Consider the following 17,649-nt stretch of genomic DNA (forward strand, 5'->3'; position numbering starts at 1 on the left):
TTTCCAGCACACTGAACACCAACCCAAATATATAGGCAAACCCAGCACTCATGTTGGCACAAGACTCAGAAATCACAGATCACATCAGCTGTTATTACTGAAAACATAGGTCGGCCAGTGGCCACACACTTCAACATGCATGGTTGAGTCTATGAATATGAAACTGCTCCCCTCTAATGCAGGAAAAGAACCAAAACCACATGAAATTTCCCAACTGTTCGACTTGTAATGGCCTGTATGCAAACACTCTTAATTTTCCTCCTTTTTGCTGTAATAGATTCTAATAGAGGCTGAGTTCTTTCAGGGACCTGCTGAATATGTGGTGTTCTTACACAGATGCTTAACAGCAGCATAAAAGCCAGAAATCCCTTCCTTCATCTACACAAAACCACAGGAGACCTGAGCCCTTATTTTCACTATTTGGGACTTGAAAGTATCTCCTGAGTCCAAGGGTTAGTTTCCTGCTAACTTGCATACCAGCAGCATGTAGAAACCAATATAGCTCCAGTCTCCTTCCTTCACTGGAAGGCTCTGCTGTGACCTCGCTGCTCATGTGTGTCAAGATCTTTTCTTTCCAGCCTTAATTTTTCACTGTAAATTTTCAGCCATTTGTTCTTGCATCAGCTCTGTTCCTTTGCTTATACAGTATTTCTCCCCCCTAGCTCTTTGCCTTGGGCTGAGTGCCATGTGATACAGCAAACCATTGTATCTTCTCCTTCCATCATTTTGCTGGGCTAAATCCGTTATTTCTCCTTAACTCCTTATTGGATCAGAGACTGTACATGGAATTTTTCATTCCCTTGGTCACCTTCTCTCCTGGTGCTCTAATTTACATTATTTAAATTCATAATTTTAGTGTGCAGGTGACCAGAATTGCATGGAGAATCCCAGTCTCACTCCAGTCTAACCCTTGCACTCATCATCTCCCTCCATCATTGGCAGTAACTCTCCTGATATATGCTTTGCCTTTTTCATGACTGCATCATATTTGTGGCTTACAGTCATTCTAGATGTTTTCCTCCTCATTTGTTTCAGCATGGGAATCCTACTTTAACACAGAAATGCTTGTTATTAGTCCCTAAGCACACAACCTTGCACAGTATGCTATTAATTTTCATCCTATCTCTGTTATTGCAGCACTCAAGGTTATTCAGTTCTTCCTGGATGACTCCTAATCCTCTGTTGTATAGACTTTGTATTGTCAGCATTTTCCCTATTTTTCCTTCTTTTTGTGCCAAGGTCATTAATGAGCATTTTAAATTAGATCACATGCAAGGCAGATCTTTCAGGAAGTCCACTGGTAACTAACCTAGATTCTCTTCAGACCTGATACTCCTTCTCAGCACTACACTGAAGCCAACTCTCACCTACCATAGAAATTACATATTGATATCCGTGCTTCCCAGCATATCACCAATTCCTCCAATTTAAATAAACAAAAGGAGGTTGTTACTGATAACCAAATAGATTAAATCTACCACATTTCCTTTGTCTGGAAAAGCAGTTATCTTAATCACAGACTGCAGCCAGTGAGTTTTGCCTGGAGGAAACCTACACTGCATCCATTTACCACTATGTCTTTGATTACTGTTTCCATTCAAATCTGCTCCAAAAACTGGCATGCTGCTGAGGTCAGTTCTGTGGTTCCATGGATCACTTCTTTCTGTCTTTCTTTCTTCTATTCCCCTTTCACTTCTCCATCTGTGGACTGGAATCTAACAGTGTGTTTTCCAAGGGCTTACGTACTCCAATGATACCCACTAGGTCAAAAATGAAGCCAGTTACTAGAGCCAGCCAAGGCCTCAGCTAGCTCAGCATCTCACCAACCTGCCCAAAAGGCTAGTGACAACTCGAAGCATAGTGCCTCAGTGTGCCATGGTTGCTGGTGCCCATTGCTTTGATTGCTGGTCTGGTTTTAGCTCGTGGTGCTTATCTGTATGACCCTTGCTCTCTGAGAGTCCACCTCTCCCTTTACACTCTCCCATATACCTGTGACAGCTCTCTGTTTAACAGTCTATGAGTACAGAAAGCAGTGTCCTTCATTCTGTTTGCACCACGTTGAGTTGTGCTATCATCACAGGTAGATGGGGAGCAGAACAGTTTTGGATTCATTTTGTTAGATGAAAAGTCTTGCAAATAGTAGAATTTTGGGGGGAAGAGTATGGTGAAAAACTCGTTGAGAATGTTAGCAAATTACTTACAGGGCTGTATGGAAACTATACTAAACTGGAAGGATGTACTGGGAGTGCTGTTAACTGAAGGGAGTGAGCTAGACATTCAATGCTTTCAAATGGGTATGTTCTTTCATTAATGCAATCAGACTCTTTTGGGACCTGTACAGATGTTTACCATCCATAAGGTTCAATAGCAACGAGTTCAAAACCTTATCTGTGCCTTGTGCTAAGAAACATCTCCTTTGGTGTGCTTTGAGTTTTGCTTACATGAAAAAAAAAAAGAAAAGAAGGAACAGCCATGAGGAAGGTTTCAAATCATTTTAGCCTGGAAATCTGGCATAAACAGTAATGTTAGCACCCTCTGATCCAAGGAGGCACCACGTAAGAGCTCATTTTGAAGTATTTCCCAAAACTGGAGCTGGGATCTCTAGAATCAGTTTGAGCTTAATGAATTTGCCAGGACCGTGCTGGACCCTGTGCAAGACACGGTGGCTGCAGGCGGCGGAGCCAGCGGCCGATGCTGCGCCCTGGTGGCTGCTCTTCAGGGAGCCATCCTGGTCGACAGCTCCAACGAGTCCCTGGTAGGTCTTGCAGGAGAAGCCAAATGCTATAGACCAGAAGAGACTTCAGGCCACCTTTGTGAATGGGGAGCCAATGTCCTGTTTGGACAGATTTGGTTATCACCATCCGCTAGGAGACAAAATCACACGCATTCCAGCTTGTAGGAAGGTCCTCAAGTGCAGCAACCAGCAATCAGTAGTTAGCTACTGAAAGACAAAGAACATATTTTCAAGCAAATCCAGGAACTCAACTCAATGAAGCAGTCTTTCAGAGAATAACAGAAGGCTTGGGAACAGAGAGTAGAATGAGGAGGGCTTATCTGCTCCTTGTAAATGCATTTACATGAAGTAATTCAAGATGACTTGCTACAGCAGAAGTCAATTTGGCATTAGTTTTCACATGGAGTCATGAGACAGGTTTCTTAGCTTTGCTGTAAACACCCAGGCTGACTTACATCACATTTTTCCCCATTATAATGTTTGACTCAACAGCCTTCTCTTTGAACATTGCCTTGTTTTAAAATGTTAAGTGATCTGTGCCTCTGTTTTGAGGCTCTTCAGGCCAAGCGCAGTCTCTACCACAAAGAAGGATTAGCAGGATAATCTAACAAAATATGTGATTGTGAAATTCATTCCTACTACTGCCTGCTGTAATGTTTTTTACTCTGTTTTCATCCTGTGGTGTGAGCTGAGGGAAAGACCGCTTTCTTTGAAAGGCAAGGAATGGAGCTGGACACCAGTTGCACTATCAGAGGTACACCAGCCATGGATCAGGGTAGGGGTAACTCACTGCCAAAGGCCTCTGAGGGTGCTGATACTCTGTGCCTTAGAGTAGTGCTGCCAGCAAAAAGAACATCTACTCATGCCACACTGAGTCCTCTGGAAGTGAGTGAACTCCTTGATTTAGGGTAGGGAGGAGGGAGAATACAATGTCTTCCATTTAAAAGGTCTTCCAAAGGTGCATGTAAATTATAAAACATTGTGCTATGGCTCATCTTGTAATTGGTGGGAAATTACAAAAAGCCAAGCTGTCAAAATGATAATCACCAAATTAAAAAGAAACCTGTGTGAGTGAAAGTTGGCAAGTCTGTTAGCAGAATGACTACTGTACTGGAAAATCACTGAGCACTGTTTATAAAGGCAATCAGACAGGAATGTTAGTCTTGGAGTCCTACTTTCGACATCAGCAGCTGTATTATTCTACTAGATTCCTTGTACTTTTTTCCAACAAAAAAATCCCCTTCTATGCTTGGGTGTGGCACAACCTGTTCCCAAAATTCAAGATTCACCTGATTATTTTGACCCCATATCTCAGTATTGCAGGGATATGGTGGAGAGTTTTAGAAGTGTGTAAGGAGAGAAAGATAACATAGCAGAGTGCGTGTATTTCATGGCAGTCATGAGTCCATTTGTAAACAGTGTTCTCTTGCTTTTACATATTCAAGCACGAACTCAGTTTGATAGCTGTAAGCAGAAAACATCTGACTGTCAACTCCACATGACTGATTCCCAAAAATCGTTTCCAATTCTCCTTGCTAAAATTATCCCATGTGAAAACTGGCCCCGCTGTAAGTTGGTCTGAGTTTTACCTAACATCAGTAGAGCCACAGTTTCACCCAGGTGAAAACTAAGAGCATCTTCTACATGATTTTGCATTACAAACTGGTGCTAAAGACAACCAGTCCTAACTAGACGTATTCTCACTTATACGTTAGTTCAAGGATATATGTTAAACCAAAAGGGATGGAACAAAATCGGCTAGAAATAGAAGCCTCAGATTACACTCTGTTGGATTAGTTTCTGTCACAACTCATTTTCAAATTAGTTATGTCTTGTAGCAAATTTCCTCTGATACTTTATTCAGCTAACACATTACATTACAACATTATATTACATTATGTTATATTGCAAATAAGCTAGCTGTAGTTAAGAGCCAGTTCTAAGCAAACAGGTTGCATAAAACCAGAAAAAAATGTGTTAATTGCAGATGTCTTTGGTCACATCCAAGCTATTGTTGTGAAAGCAGGGAAATTAATTCCACCAAGGCATTGTGGAGGGAACAAAAGTAATGCAATCCCTGTAGATAGTGAGTGCAGGTGCAAATATGCCATGGATGTTTAGATGGTGGAATAGAATCAACTTGCAGGCACTGGCCTTCTGCAGGGCTCAAGACAGAAATAACCAGGTGAAATTTAATGGACTGCAGTATTTACCCTAGAACATGTAATGCCTTGTGTTATAAAGACTACAAATCTCTGAAAAGTGACCTCATGTCTTTTGATTGCACTCCTCCACCTCATGCTTTAGCCTTGACCCATTTTATCTCCATAGCATTTTTCCCCCAGATCCTTAGCTACAAGTCTTCATTTGCAGACATTCATCTCCCCTGTGGTTATGTACATACTGCTGTAGACATTTTTTTCTCCCTAGAAAATGTAGGAGTCTTGGGCAAGTAGGTAGAGAAGATAGTTCAAGGTTAATGACTAATGCAGACCATGGAAAGATCAAATGATGAACTGAACCTCCAAAAGATATTTCAAGTTTGCTCCAGGGGCCTGCCAGATGAGTATTGCCAAAGCAGATTAGAAGAAGAACTCCCAATTCCTCAGCAGAGATACTGAGAGGTCAGAGGTTGAGGAAGACTCAGAAGGCAAAGATTTAAAACAGCCCTCTCAGATTGCGTGTCCTGCCCATCCCAGCTTTTTGAGGCTATAGAAAAACACATCCTTCTGGGCATTCTTTAGCTAGAAAGACAGCCACTGACCGGGTTACAAAATCTGTGCTTAAAAGCTCATCACTTTCTTCCTAAATTTAACCACCATCAGGTATCATCTAGCTCTTGAATCTTCTGTAGAGGTAAGATTACAAAAACTAATACCATGGATAAAGCCCTGCCTATGGCTGTAAGAAAGATAAGTGTGTTTGTCACATAAATCAGTGCTTGCTGGAAAAATGAGAGGCTCTCCAGGGACTCCAGTGAGAGCACTCACATGGTCCAACACAAGATAGGTTATAACCTGGGAGGGAAACACCAAACTGAAAAGAACCGTGGTGTCAAGCAATCCCTAAGATCAGTTTACAGGCTTAAAACACAACTGGAAGCCAAATGCTGTATATAATATACACAGGGCTTAGAGTACAGCAGTTAATTGGCTTAGTTAATAACAGAGCTCACTGTTCCGAGTTGGAAAGATGAAATTCTTTTTTATGTTGTCATAAGAAAAATTCTGGGTTTTAAAGAAATTAAAAGTAATTCTCCTTTTTAAAGGCATCCAGGTGCGTTCAAAAGGTGTAATGACGGTGTAGAGAGGAAAATGTGTCTGTAGTGTAATTTAATAGCAACCATAATGTGATACTATTTGTACATCACATTTTTCTTCCCTGCATGTATATTACTTGAGATAGCAGATATGCTAATACCTGGCTGCACATTCCTTTACCAAATATGAAACTTTCTGGATTTTTCATGTTTAATTACTTTATCCATAAATCCCTTGTCCTCCCACTTTTGTTGTGAACAATGTTGACATATAGTTGCAGTGATTCTGTGTCTTACAGGCAATACAGTAACATTTTCGGCTGCCTATGAAGGGGGCTTTGGGAGAACTGGGAAGGGAGAGAAGTGCACTGCTAGCACTGGATGTAGGACTCACATTTGCTTGTTTGCTAGATGCTTTTGACAAGCCATGAAGCAGAGACTTCACTGAGAGGATGAAGTTCTGTGGTCAATATATAATAGCCTACTTTATTATTTAAACATTTAACTGCTCCCTTGTCTCTTGAACATGAAACTAAACCCAGCACTTTAAAATAGCCTTTAATTTGTAAGGATTTGGATTTCATGTTAGCAGCAGATGTCAAGAGTAGGGCTGTGAGGTTTTAGAGATCCCTTATGCTATAGCCCTACCTAATCTGTAACCGTTGGTCTCAGGTCAGGGATGGATGTAGTGGATCTGTAGCTGAAGCTGGCCACAGATGCCACTCTGACAAAAGAGTTGGAGATTGCATTTTCTCTACTGGTACAGCTTTGTATTGATTCCCTGGGGTTTGCCTCATGCCCTGTGGAACCATTCTTCTCATAATGATGATGATGACAATGTCTTCTCTGTGCCAGTTTTCCAGTTACACTCTATTGTATCTGTGCTAGAGCCCACTGAAGGTCACTAACTAGCGACCGCTACACAAACAGGGCACAAATGAGGTTATTTCTCCCTTGCACAAGAGCAACAACCAAAAGCATTAGAAAAAAAGGAATTTTCCTTCCTGAAAGTCATAAGCTCACTTCTGAAGGCATCTTGGAAATAGTTGGCATGCTGTGTGCTGCCCATCCTAAATGCAAGCTCACAGACAGCCTCTGCCAAGAATGTATTTTTATCTTTCTCCTCTGCTTTCAGCCCCTTTCCCTTTTTCTTTTGCCAGTAGCTTTAGATCACAGTGAGAGTACAGTGCTGAAGTGAATATTAGTTCAGTGGAGCCTGTACAGAAACCATTCCCAGCCCCATGACTCACATTCAGCTCATAAAGCACAGTCACTCTTTCCCCCTCCATGCCCTTGTTGAGGGGTTCCTTCACCCAGATAGATAACTCCCTCCACACTTGCTCTGACAAGGCAGAGCCCAGCTGATATCAAGGGAGCCAGGCTATTTATTTTCATGAACACTGATTTCTGCACTTCAAGGCTATTTTTGTCAGTCTTTCAATCCCAGTATTCAGTTACCCAGCTGGCATTTTCCCATTCCATAAGCAAAATAGCAAGCACTCAGCCACAGAGATGCACCAAAACTACTGTCCAGAGAAACACGCTTGGTGTCTCTCCAGCTGTGTTAGCCAATGGAAATTCACAGATCTGTCAACTGCTTTAATGCACAGAAGCATTTGACTGAAGCCCACAGATGACAGGTGGCCAGCCTGCCCTATCCCATCCTGCTCCAACCAAATGGCTTCTGACTTCACTGTCAACGCAGTCAGCAGTGCTGCCACACCGGCACATCTGTCATGGCATTTGGTAAATGAATTCATGACAATTACACTGTGATGTTTCTACAGATTGTGCTGAACCGGTTTTTCCCCATTCAGGAACTGGAAGATGGGAAACAGTTGTTTGATTCATTTAGGAGAAATTGCAGAGCAGCATTAAAGGAATGTGCTTAATAAGTTGGATGTAACTGGACCATGGGAGCCTTCAGCAAAGTGAAATAGCATTTCCGACCAGGCTTGGTTTTGAGAAGTCTTATTTGAGCCCCTTATCGTAACAGATAACCCAGGATTGGGTGACAAGTAAAAGATTCATGGTATAAGGATACTAATCTAGATGGCAGTCCTAAATAGCAGGCTACAAGGTCAATTACCTGGTGAGAAAGGCATGATAGCCTTCCGGTGCACAGCACCTTCACAGTTATTGTTCCGGTCCTTCACTTCACACAGGAATGCCAGTAATTACAGAGAACATGTTCTGCACTGACAGATTGCAGGAAGCATAAAGATGGATGCTGCTTGTCTTTAGGGAAAATAATGGTCCCTCCCTACTCCTGATTTGATTCTTTTGGGGCATTTTATTCACTGCCTTGTAGCCTGGCTCTAACCACAGTGGTGCTCCCAGCTCTTGCTGGAGCCAGTGAGAGCCTTGGCAGTTAAACGCAGTCCAGATTATCTAACAATGAATGTGGCCAGTTGCTCTCCACTTTTAAGGTGCCTGATGCCATGAACTTCAACCTGATGAGATTCCAATTAAATATCCTGGAAAATCCAACTATGAAAAGTGAAATCTCACCAGTGGCTGTGAGGGGGTAAACTAGAACTGAGGCAGGAGATGTCTTTGCATTCTAGTAGCCTGGGATAGAGGGGATTTGTATTCTTTGAGCGTGTCTAGTGTAGGGCTGGAGGTCCTAGCTGCAGGAAAGCCATCTGGCTGTAGCACCATCCCAGTCTGTACATGGTAAGTGTAGGTTCTCTGCGCAGCTCCACGGCACAGTGAAGACAGGCATAGAATCATAGAATCATAGCAGATGTAGTCCATATTCCTCTCAAAGGCAACAATATTTGTAGGATAGGATCATCTGCAGACAAGTCTCTCTTTCCAGGGAAAAATGCAGCCACATTGTAGAGACTGAGGATTTGTGTTGGATATTCTCTTGTATGCCAACACTTTTCTGCTTTGCACACTTCAACTCCCAAAGGTGATCAGATGCTCTCAGTGTGATGATAACACAGCATAGTCAAAGAATCCACAAATCTAGGAAGAGTTGCCCATTTCTCGCTGGTTTTAAGTGAAGCACGATGTTTTATGCCACCAGGTTTTTAACATTCCTTCTCTGGCGCCTTCACAGGTGGGTGACTGGCCATTGGAGTCCCTGCTCTGCTACTTGTGAGAAAGGTGTCCAGCACAGGGAAGTGACTTGTGTTTATCAGCTGCAAAATGGCACCTACGTTAACACAAGAGACCTCTACTGCCTTGGCAACAAACCTACAACAGTACAAAGCTGTGAAGGTCGGGACTGCCTTTCTATCTGGGAAGCATCAGAGTGGTCAAAGGTAGGAACTTGATTCCAGAAGGGAGGCAGAAGATGTCCATTTATTTTTGATATTGTATCTGTTAGCCTCATCTGAATCATAAGAAGATCCTTTCACTCTTGGTGCAGTGCTTACAGCGTTACCAGTCTCATTCTTGATTGGCTGAGTTATGGGAGTGTTCAGCAACAGTCATCTCTGTGGGAAGCATCTTTCCCTGCTGTTCATCTCTATTTTGAAGCAGTGAGCTCCTATTTAAAACAATGTCAGAGCTTTTGCAGAATATTATTGTTCGAAACGTGCTTAAAAGTCACAGAAACTCAGGATACGAGAGATCTTGCACTGAGGAACAGTGTCTCTTAACAAACACAATGGTATTCTGTTGTCCACCTTGAACAGGAAATCCTACTGAAGCGAGGGTAATGTTTCCTTTCAGTAGGATGCTGTATCTGTTCATTAATGCATGAGATTTGCTTGCTGAGTTCTTTCTTTTCAAAACGTGTGGAGAAACACACTGAAGTTTAGTAAGTTGTCTGATAGGTCTTTTGTGTGGTCTAGAAGGAACCCTTTCAGGTGATGCCCTCTTTGTTTCCTATAGCTGAGCCAGCTGAACTGTTCATAGCTGAGACTAATCTTACGGTGCAGTTCCTACCTGTTTTATTTGGGCCTTTTGTTAACAGTCCCAGGTACTTCACTCTCCTTTATATGAAATGGACTAAGTCAAGATACAGATGACTTTTTCCAGAGTGGAAATGTTCTGTATTTGAGACCACGTAACTCATTTAAAAATGCATAATAATTTTTGATCATTTTCTCAATAACTGCTTTGCTTTTTCTTTGATATGTTTACTTTTGTCATGTCTGCAATTGCCCACTCGTGATTTTAAATTCATTCTTGTTCTGGCACATTTCTGCTATTATGTAGCACAGTTGACTCCAGGACACTTTTGATGCTCTGCCAGTTTGAACACTTCTCATAACTAGGACTTTCTTCAGTGGTAATCACTTTAATCCTTAGCATTTTAATCTGATGTTATGGAGTAAACATCACAGTAGTGGTATCATTTTATAAATCAATTTTTCTCACGTATGTTTTTGAACCCTTTGGTTATACAACAGCAACCAGTTGACCACATTGATGTCTGGTCCCCCATCAGAAATGTGTGTTTTCAAAGCAAATTCCAATATGCAATCTCCAGTGTGGAAAAAATTAAGTTCCCCTCCTATTGCCAAACACTTGAGATTGTTTTGGACAAAGCACTGCTCAACCCATTTTTAATGACAAAAATAGAGACTGTCAGGAAAAGGTGAATGTTCCTACTGTTAGGGAACTGGAGTAGAAAAAAAACATGGATTTCCTTCAAGTAAAGGAGCTGTTTCTTAACTGCAAAGTTGTGTTGCTCCTTTACAAAACCTCATGGGATTTGACAAAGTAATTTGTTAATAAAATAAGACCTAATGATCCCAGCTGGACACTCCAGGACGACGCATATTCATGTTTAGACTGTTGTGGGGTCTCTGTAAAATCTATATGGTAAGAAATTCTTCATGAAAACAGACGGCTTAGGGAAAGAAAAAGAACTCTTCAAGAGGGTGATTTATATGTGACCACCAAAGATCTGTTGGCAACCTTTTGCAAATGCTGTTTTGTCTAGGAAAGTATATGCAGTATTAATCTGTGAATGGCTTAAAAGCTTGTGGGAAGAACAAACAGTTGGTGTTTTTCCCAGACTTGCTTGTAAAACCCACCTAGAGATTTCTCCTACTGTGAAAATACTCCCGCTTCAGCTTGATTTACTTCGAGTAAATTGGACCATTTGAAAGATTTTATATATTGTGCTTTGTAGTTTGAGATGAACGAGGGCAACCCTGAGGGGTCCACCCCGGGGGCTGAGGAAAATGATACATAACTTGGGAAAGTCTGTACAACTTGGGGCAAATTCATGGCTTTTAGGTAACATCTAGGGAGCTCCAGCCTGGGATCTCTGGAACATCTTGTGCTCCAAGGACTCCAGCAAAGCAGCTTCTGGAATTCTGCAAAGCCTGGAAGAATTCATCCCCGTATGTAGCAGAACTATACAATTGTGCTTGTTACAAAGATGTTACATCCGTAAGGAGGTCATGCCATGAGCAGCACATAGTAAATTAAGTGGAAGGTTTCCCAGATTTTCAAGAAGTCACTTTGTAGTGCTCTGAAATATTTAAAGGCATGTCTGTTTGCTTGCCAGCTCATAAACGCTTGTCATTCATGTCCTTAACAAGGCCAGCAGGTCAGAACTGCCTGGATTGTGTTTTTAAGATGGTTAGACAGGCATGCTGAGATTTGTCCATTTGATGTAATTTATATCAAGCTGACGCTTGTTTCCAGCATAGACCCCCTGGATGGAGAAGCTTCTTGGAACACGTTCAAAAGACCTCACAGAATATCTCATATCTTCGCTATTTATTCAGTGTCAAATCAACTGTCTTTTCCATGCTGATCCCCTCAAGGGGAGAACTTGACACAGTGGAGGAGGTTAGTTTTTATCTCAGTTGGTACATATATCATTTTTCCACCCACCTGTCCCCAGTGGCTCTTCAAGAAAGTATTTGACTCTTAACCACTGCAGTGGCATGAAATGAAGAGCAGAGACTAGCTATGCTGCTGTGTAGTGCCATGCACTCAGATAGCTGTGGCAGCAACAGCAGATCTGTTACTCTATTACCAAACTGGTTATTTAAAACAGAAATTCTGTTTCAGTTCATGCCAGTGTCCTTTTCCCACCTAGTGTGGCCAATGAAATCAAGATAATGCTCCAGTAAAACAGAATTTTCATTGGCAAAGATAACAAATGGGTGACCAGATATCCCTGCTCTTCAGAAGTTACCCAGGCACAAAACCATTTGTGGACAATTTGTGTTCATTCACATGAATATTTGTTAGAGTCCTCAAATGTTTTAATCAAGTCTTCCTTCAGGAACTGGTTCTAGTAGCTCTGGTAGCCTGCTGCTTTCTCAGAGGACTTCAAACAGGCCTTGCTTGTGCTTTTGGTGTTGAGAAGTCTGCCTTTCATCCCTGCTGATGTTAGCACTAGTTTGCTGGCCACAGTTGGAAGCTGATCACAGCTCTGTAGCTCACTGAATAGTGCCTCTCCTGAGCTATCCGCTTTGTACCTTTGAGGTTCTTTAGAACTAACATAGGGATGAGCATATGGGAGATCAAAGGGTAAAGGTCATGTATGTATTTCACATGAGAACATGTGTAAGAACTGTGACTTTGCCATGGTATCTACAAACTGGAGTGCAAAAATCTGTTTGTAAAGTGGTCTCGTACTACCGTGATCTAGAAATGCATTTATCACCAACATTTGATTCTTGTAATACATCAAGAGATGTGCAGTTCTGTGTTGTAAATCTCAGTATGTGCTTTTTCAGTACAGAGGATGAGCTCTTAACACACAAAATTTTGTGGAGTTTTTAAGCTGTAACCTCAATCCTAACAAAATGCCAGCTGATATTATTCAAAGAATGTTGATTTCCACAAGTGCTATTTTTCAGGCACAAGCTGATTCATGCTTTTCAAATTACTCATTTATTTTGAAAGGGGATTAGGTTATTGGGAGAAAATCGTATAGGTTATCAGATTTCCTCTGTGTTCATAAAACCAGCTTTTCCTTTTAGGTGTGATACCATGATAAAAGTTATCATTTCTAGGCATCATGTAACAGCAAACAAAATACCTGTTGTTTTGCAGTGCTCAGCAGACTGTGGCAGGGGGATTCAGAAGAGAACAGTGACGTGCACAAATTCTCAAGGAAAATGTGATGCAGCCACCAGGCCAAGAGATGAGGAAGAGTGTGAGGATCACACAGGCTGTTATGAATGGAAAACGGGCGATTGGTCTAAGGTAAGAGTGAGCACTACCTGGTATTTCCTTCCTGAGTGCAAAGGTGTTCAGAGTCATGTGCTTCCATGGTCATTTGCAGTTTAAATAGTTGGAAAGTAAGGGGTTAACTGGTTTTGATTGGAAGCTTTGCTGGGGTTTAAACTCTCCCCTTCTGCATTTATAACCCGAACACTGCAACACAGGCCCCCAACCTAGCCAGTGTGAGAGAAGTGTATTCCAAACAGGACAGAGTATTAATCTGGTATTAATAGTCCACTCCTAGACTTACTCCAACCACCTGATATGAAAGAAAGCCATGAATTTAAAGGGAAAGTCAAGCCCATCAGTCCTTTCTTGGAGGCTGGATTTTACCTTCACTGAGGCCTGTCTGAATTTAGTTTCTTCAGTGACATTAGTAATTCCTGAATGCTGTGGATTAAATCAGAGCAGAGTCTGCTCTGTATGTGCACCTGATCTTAAAGTAATAGGTAGTTTTGCTTGGGAAGGAGGTCTAGCGGTGTGAGAAACTCAGTCTTTGCCAGCGTTGTTCTTAAAGCATCCTTTGCATTACTGACTTCATGTCTGCATTAAGAAGTAAGGAATATTCCCAGGAATATTATATTCCAGTTTGGTTTTATCTTATCTTTGGAACTGTTCTGTTCTTTAAAACAGAAAGTCTACTTTGTATTCCGGAATGTACGGCATGTGCTGAAACCACTGGGATACAGTAGTTGCATTTGGCTTTCCAAAAACCCAAACTCCAGCAAGCAAAATCCAATGAAACAGAGGCCCATGATGGGCAAATTGGCTTATCTGTGATTGCTTTATTTTTTTTACATTGTGATTAGGAATTACAAATACTTATACTCTGCCATAGACACATGAATTTAATGGTGTCAGTGCTGGAGAATGCATTAAGAACCTGCTGCATACAAAAGGTTTGTATTTATGCTGAGCCAGGAATTTGTATCACAGACCGTTTAGAGCACCGAACGTTATTCGTAACCTGGCACACAGCGTCCATGCAAAGTGGCCAAAACAAACAGTTCCCGTGTGTTAACAGGTGAAATAACAATATTTATTTATTTATTTGTGGAATTTGAAGACTTTTGGCCTGCAAATTGACCCGGATTCTCTTTATATAGGGAGGAATATGAACAAATTATGCATTCACTGCTCACAAGGATTGAACGTTCAGCTTTTTCTGAATGGTTCCAATCTGATAAAGATGTTGGCTCACTGATAGAAAGGCTACAATCATACACTGGTCACAGTAAATAGTGTTCTTGATGGATTTAGTGTCAGTATGTGAGCAGGACAGGATCAGTGCAAAATCACTTATTATTTGCAGTTCTTAACACAGAATCAGGATCTTCCCCATACAAAAGGGCAAAAAAAGCTTATGTGCTGCATATATGACCTGCTTCTGCCTGCAGAGAGCTTGTGCCAGCTCTTTGCTTCCCAGGAATTTCATCCTGTGTGAGTCCAGAAGGATGTTCTTGGACTTAAGATTTGGATTATAATGAGCATCTAAAATTCTAGACGTATTGGTTAATTCTGACTGGACACCAGTATCACACAATTAGATTCTTATTCTCTGAGTAGAGGGCTAAACAAAAGGCACCACTGGATGGCTAGAAAAGTGTATGGGGTAGATACAATTCTCTGAATAAAGTACATTGTCCCAGAAACACAGGTATGTCCCAGAAACTCAAATGCTTGGTGTAGAATTCAATTCTTCACAAATCCTGAGAGAAGGATTTTCGTCATGGGGATCCAGAAGGTCTAATGCAGGGCTTAGGGGAAGAGCCTTTACAACCACCAGCAACTCCTCTTTGGTGTTGTCCAGCTTAAAACAGTTCCTTCTTTAAGGAGAAACACAAAGTCTGTGGCAGTGAGATTATAGTGAACTCTTTAAAATTCATACATCCAGGGCAAAATTCCATTGTAAAACATTTGTTCCCAGTGCTGTAAAAATCACTGTGAGAGCGACCTTTGTGCTGACTAAGATGGAAACTTTTCCTATTAATACAAATTGATCTCAGAACAAGCAACAACTTTTAGCAATTAATGCATTGTGCATTTGTTACTTATTGTTAAGAACCATCAGGGAGGCAAGATTTAACTGACAGTAGTAATTATCACAGATTAAAGTAAGGGACTTTGATGCTTTATGTGCAAACAGCTTGCATGGTGACTTGGCCTCCAATCCTTAATTTCCCAAACCAAGATCGTTTGAAGATACCAGGAAGTCATGTAACAAAGAGGCAAAACCTCATTTAAAAAGTCAAGTCCAGATACAACTTGTAAATAAAACAGGCTGCTGAGGTAGTAATGACAGACTATTATTTATATAGGAGTAATAGTAGTATTTATAGAATACACAGACTCTGTGCATGAGAAGACAGATCACTTCCCTAAGGAGCTCCCAGCCCTGTGTTAATAACTCATCTCACATCTGACAACAATGAATATGGTTATGCTATATAACATCTTGGATCCTGTTGCATTCAGAAGGTACAAGGATAGGCAGCAGTAAAATCTCCAGTTCTACACCAGACAAGCTGGGGGCTTATCAGACCCTGGGTCCACCACTGTTTAGAAGAGGTGAGGGCTGGAGGCATGGCCATGCTGATCTTTAACCTGCACCTACCAGCCAAAACCTCATCCACTGGCCTTAGTAAGGGCTCGGCACCCATTGCTCGTCTACCCTTTGAAAGGACTTTTATTCTATTTTCTGTCAGGTTGCTTTGCAGATGGTCCTTACTGTGTATTAGCACTGTGGTAAGCATTTGGAGCTAACTGAGCAGATTCAGCAAGCAGTCTTGGCTCTGGTATTTGTAAACTCCCAGTGTATTTACAGAATATTTCAAGTGTTGCATGAGGAACTGATGTATCAAGTTCACTTTGCAAACATACAGGTCTGTAAAGTTATTTTTTGGCTACCTTTGTCAGTCCAGTGCTTGAGATTAACAGACTGTGTAGATCTGAGGACAGAGTATTTGTTCCGTTAACCATGAGTAACCTCCATTACCACTGCTATTAAACTTGCAAGTTCTCTGCACTACTGCAACTTTTCTTTTAAACCCCTTATCTTAAAGGGATATTATTATTATCAGCACTTAACACAAACACAGCACTGGTATTATGAGTCTCATAACTAAACTATTCCTGGCCCAAGAGTCTTTGGAAAAAGACAGATTGCACATTTAGAGCAACACTGAAGGTGTTAACCTGAAATCACTTTTTTTATTGTTGCCTGGATTCTTCAGAAATGCAATTCATTATATCATCCTTTTTTATATATGATACAATATACAAGTGGGAATCCAAGCCATCTCCCATTCAATCATTTCTTCCAAAAGGAAATTCCACATTCAGTTTGCATTCAGTTAAAGAAACAAACATCTCCTACACTCTCTCTACTTTGAAATAGTTCCTCCTTGTTTGAAATCTGAACTGTTAAATGTTCTAGCACTGGAAGTATTCATATATTTTTGCTGTAGTTGTGCAAGGCAAAAGAACAAACATGGGTTGCTCAGTTTCCCAACGCTTGCTCAGACTCCTCGGCTGCTGAAAATACACCTCTTGATGCTTTAGCAAGACAGTAGTTCATTCTTTCATGGTGAATTGTGTTTTGCTGACAAACTTTATGTCAAGGATTACATTCCTGTGAAGAGCATGTGGCAGCTAGTGGACAAAACGTCTTTATGAATGTGGGAGACTTAGTGGGACACACAGCCTGAGTCTGGACCATTCTCCTGCTCTAGGCTGTGCTTGGAGGCAGCAGATTTCATGTTGAAGTCCATCTTGACTCACACAGTTGAAAACATATGTCCCAAATGATGGGGGCTGCACTGTTAGCCTGCTGTGGGGAGATGCAGGCCTACGTATGGGGGTGACAAAAATGAGTTATGCTTGAAGGTGAAGAGCACCAGGAACTGCTTTGTTAGCTACGTTAGCTGGGTTCTCAGCTCTCTCCCTTTCTGCTCTAGAAATAATGCAGCAGGGAAAGCACTTAGGTGCAAACATACGAGCCAAAGCTGTATTTTTTTTAGTTCCTTTTCTCCAGTTGGCTTTTCAGCTCTTCTAGGCTATAACTGAAGAGGCAGGATTATCCAGCAGGAGCAATTCTACATAAGATTTGAATGGATTTTAATTCATTTCCAGTTTTACTTAATCCTGTCACTATTTTGTATGCGTTGACATACTCTATTTTGGTCCTGTGACTGAAGCACTGTATTTTGAGCCAATAGCACAGCATGGTTCAGGGTTCCCAGTTTCTTTTTTTGTTTTTGCTATTCTCCTTTTAACTGGTATTATATCAAGGAAGGTAGAATTACCAGTGGGATATACTCGCTCCATCGTTACTGCTGACTTTCACAAGGGTGCATTTTCAGCTTTGTGGGTAGAAGTTTAAACATGCAACTTCTGTCCCTCAGGCAACAATTTAGCTCATTAACTTATTATATTACATAGCCCAATGAAAAGAGTTTTAGAAGAAGAAAGATACATAGGAGCCTTGTAATACGTTGGCTTTGCC

General features: G+C 41.3%; 1 protein-coding gene across 2 annotated transcripts in view; it reads left to right on the plus strand.

Annotated features, from left to right (window-relative positions):
* ADAMTS17 (ADAM metallopeptidase with thrombospondin type 1 motif 17) overlaps positions 1–17,649 on the plus strand; it is a 170,255-nt gene that overhangs the window by 135,549 nt on the left and 17,057 nt on the right. For both annotated transcript variants that reach the window (XM_061371256.1, XM_061371257.1), the window contains 2 exons: positions 9,061–9,265; positions 12,975–13,127. In XM_061371256.1, the coding sequence (XP_061227240.1) occupies positions 9,061–9,265; positions 12,975–13,127 (358 nt within the window). The remainder of the gene's footprint in view (positions 1–9,060; positions 9,266–12,974; positions 13,128–17,649) is intronic.

Source organism: Neopsephotus bourkii, unplaced genomic scaffold, assembly GCF_033783945.1.
Source record: "Neopsephotus bourkii isolate Nb327-2 ecotype Australia unplaced genomic scaffold, CSIRO-AGI_Nbou_v1 NB_1572, whole genome shotgun sequence".
Taxonomy (NCBI): Eukaryota; Metazoa; Chordata; class Aves; order Psittaciformes; family Psittacidae; genus Neopsephotus; species Neopsephotus bourkii.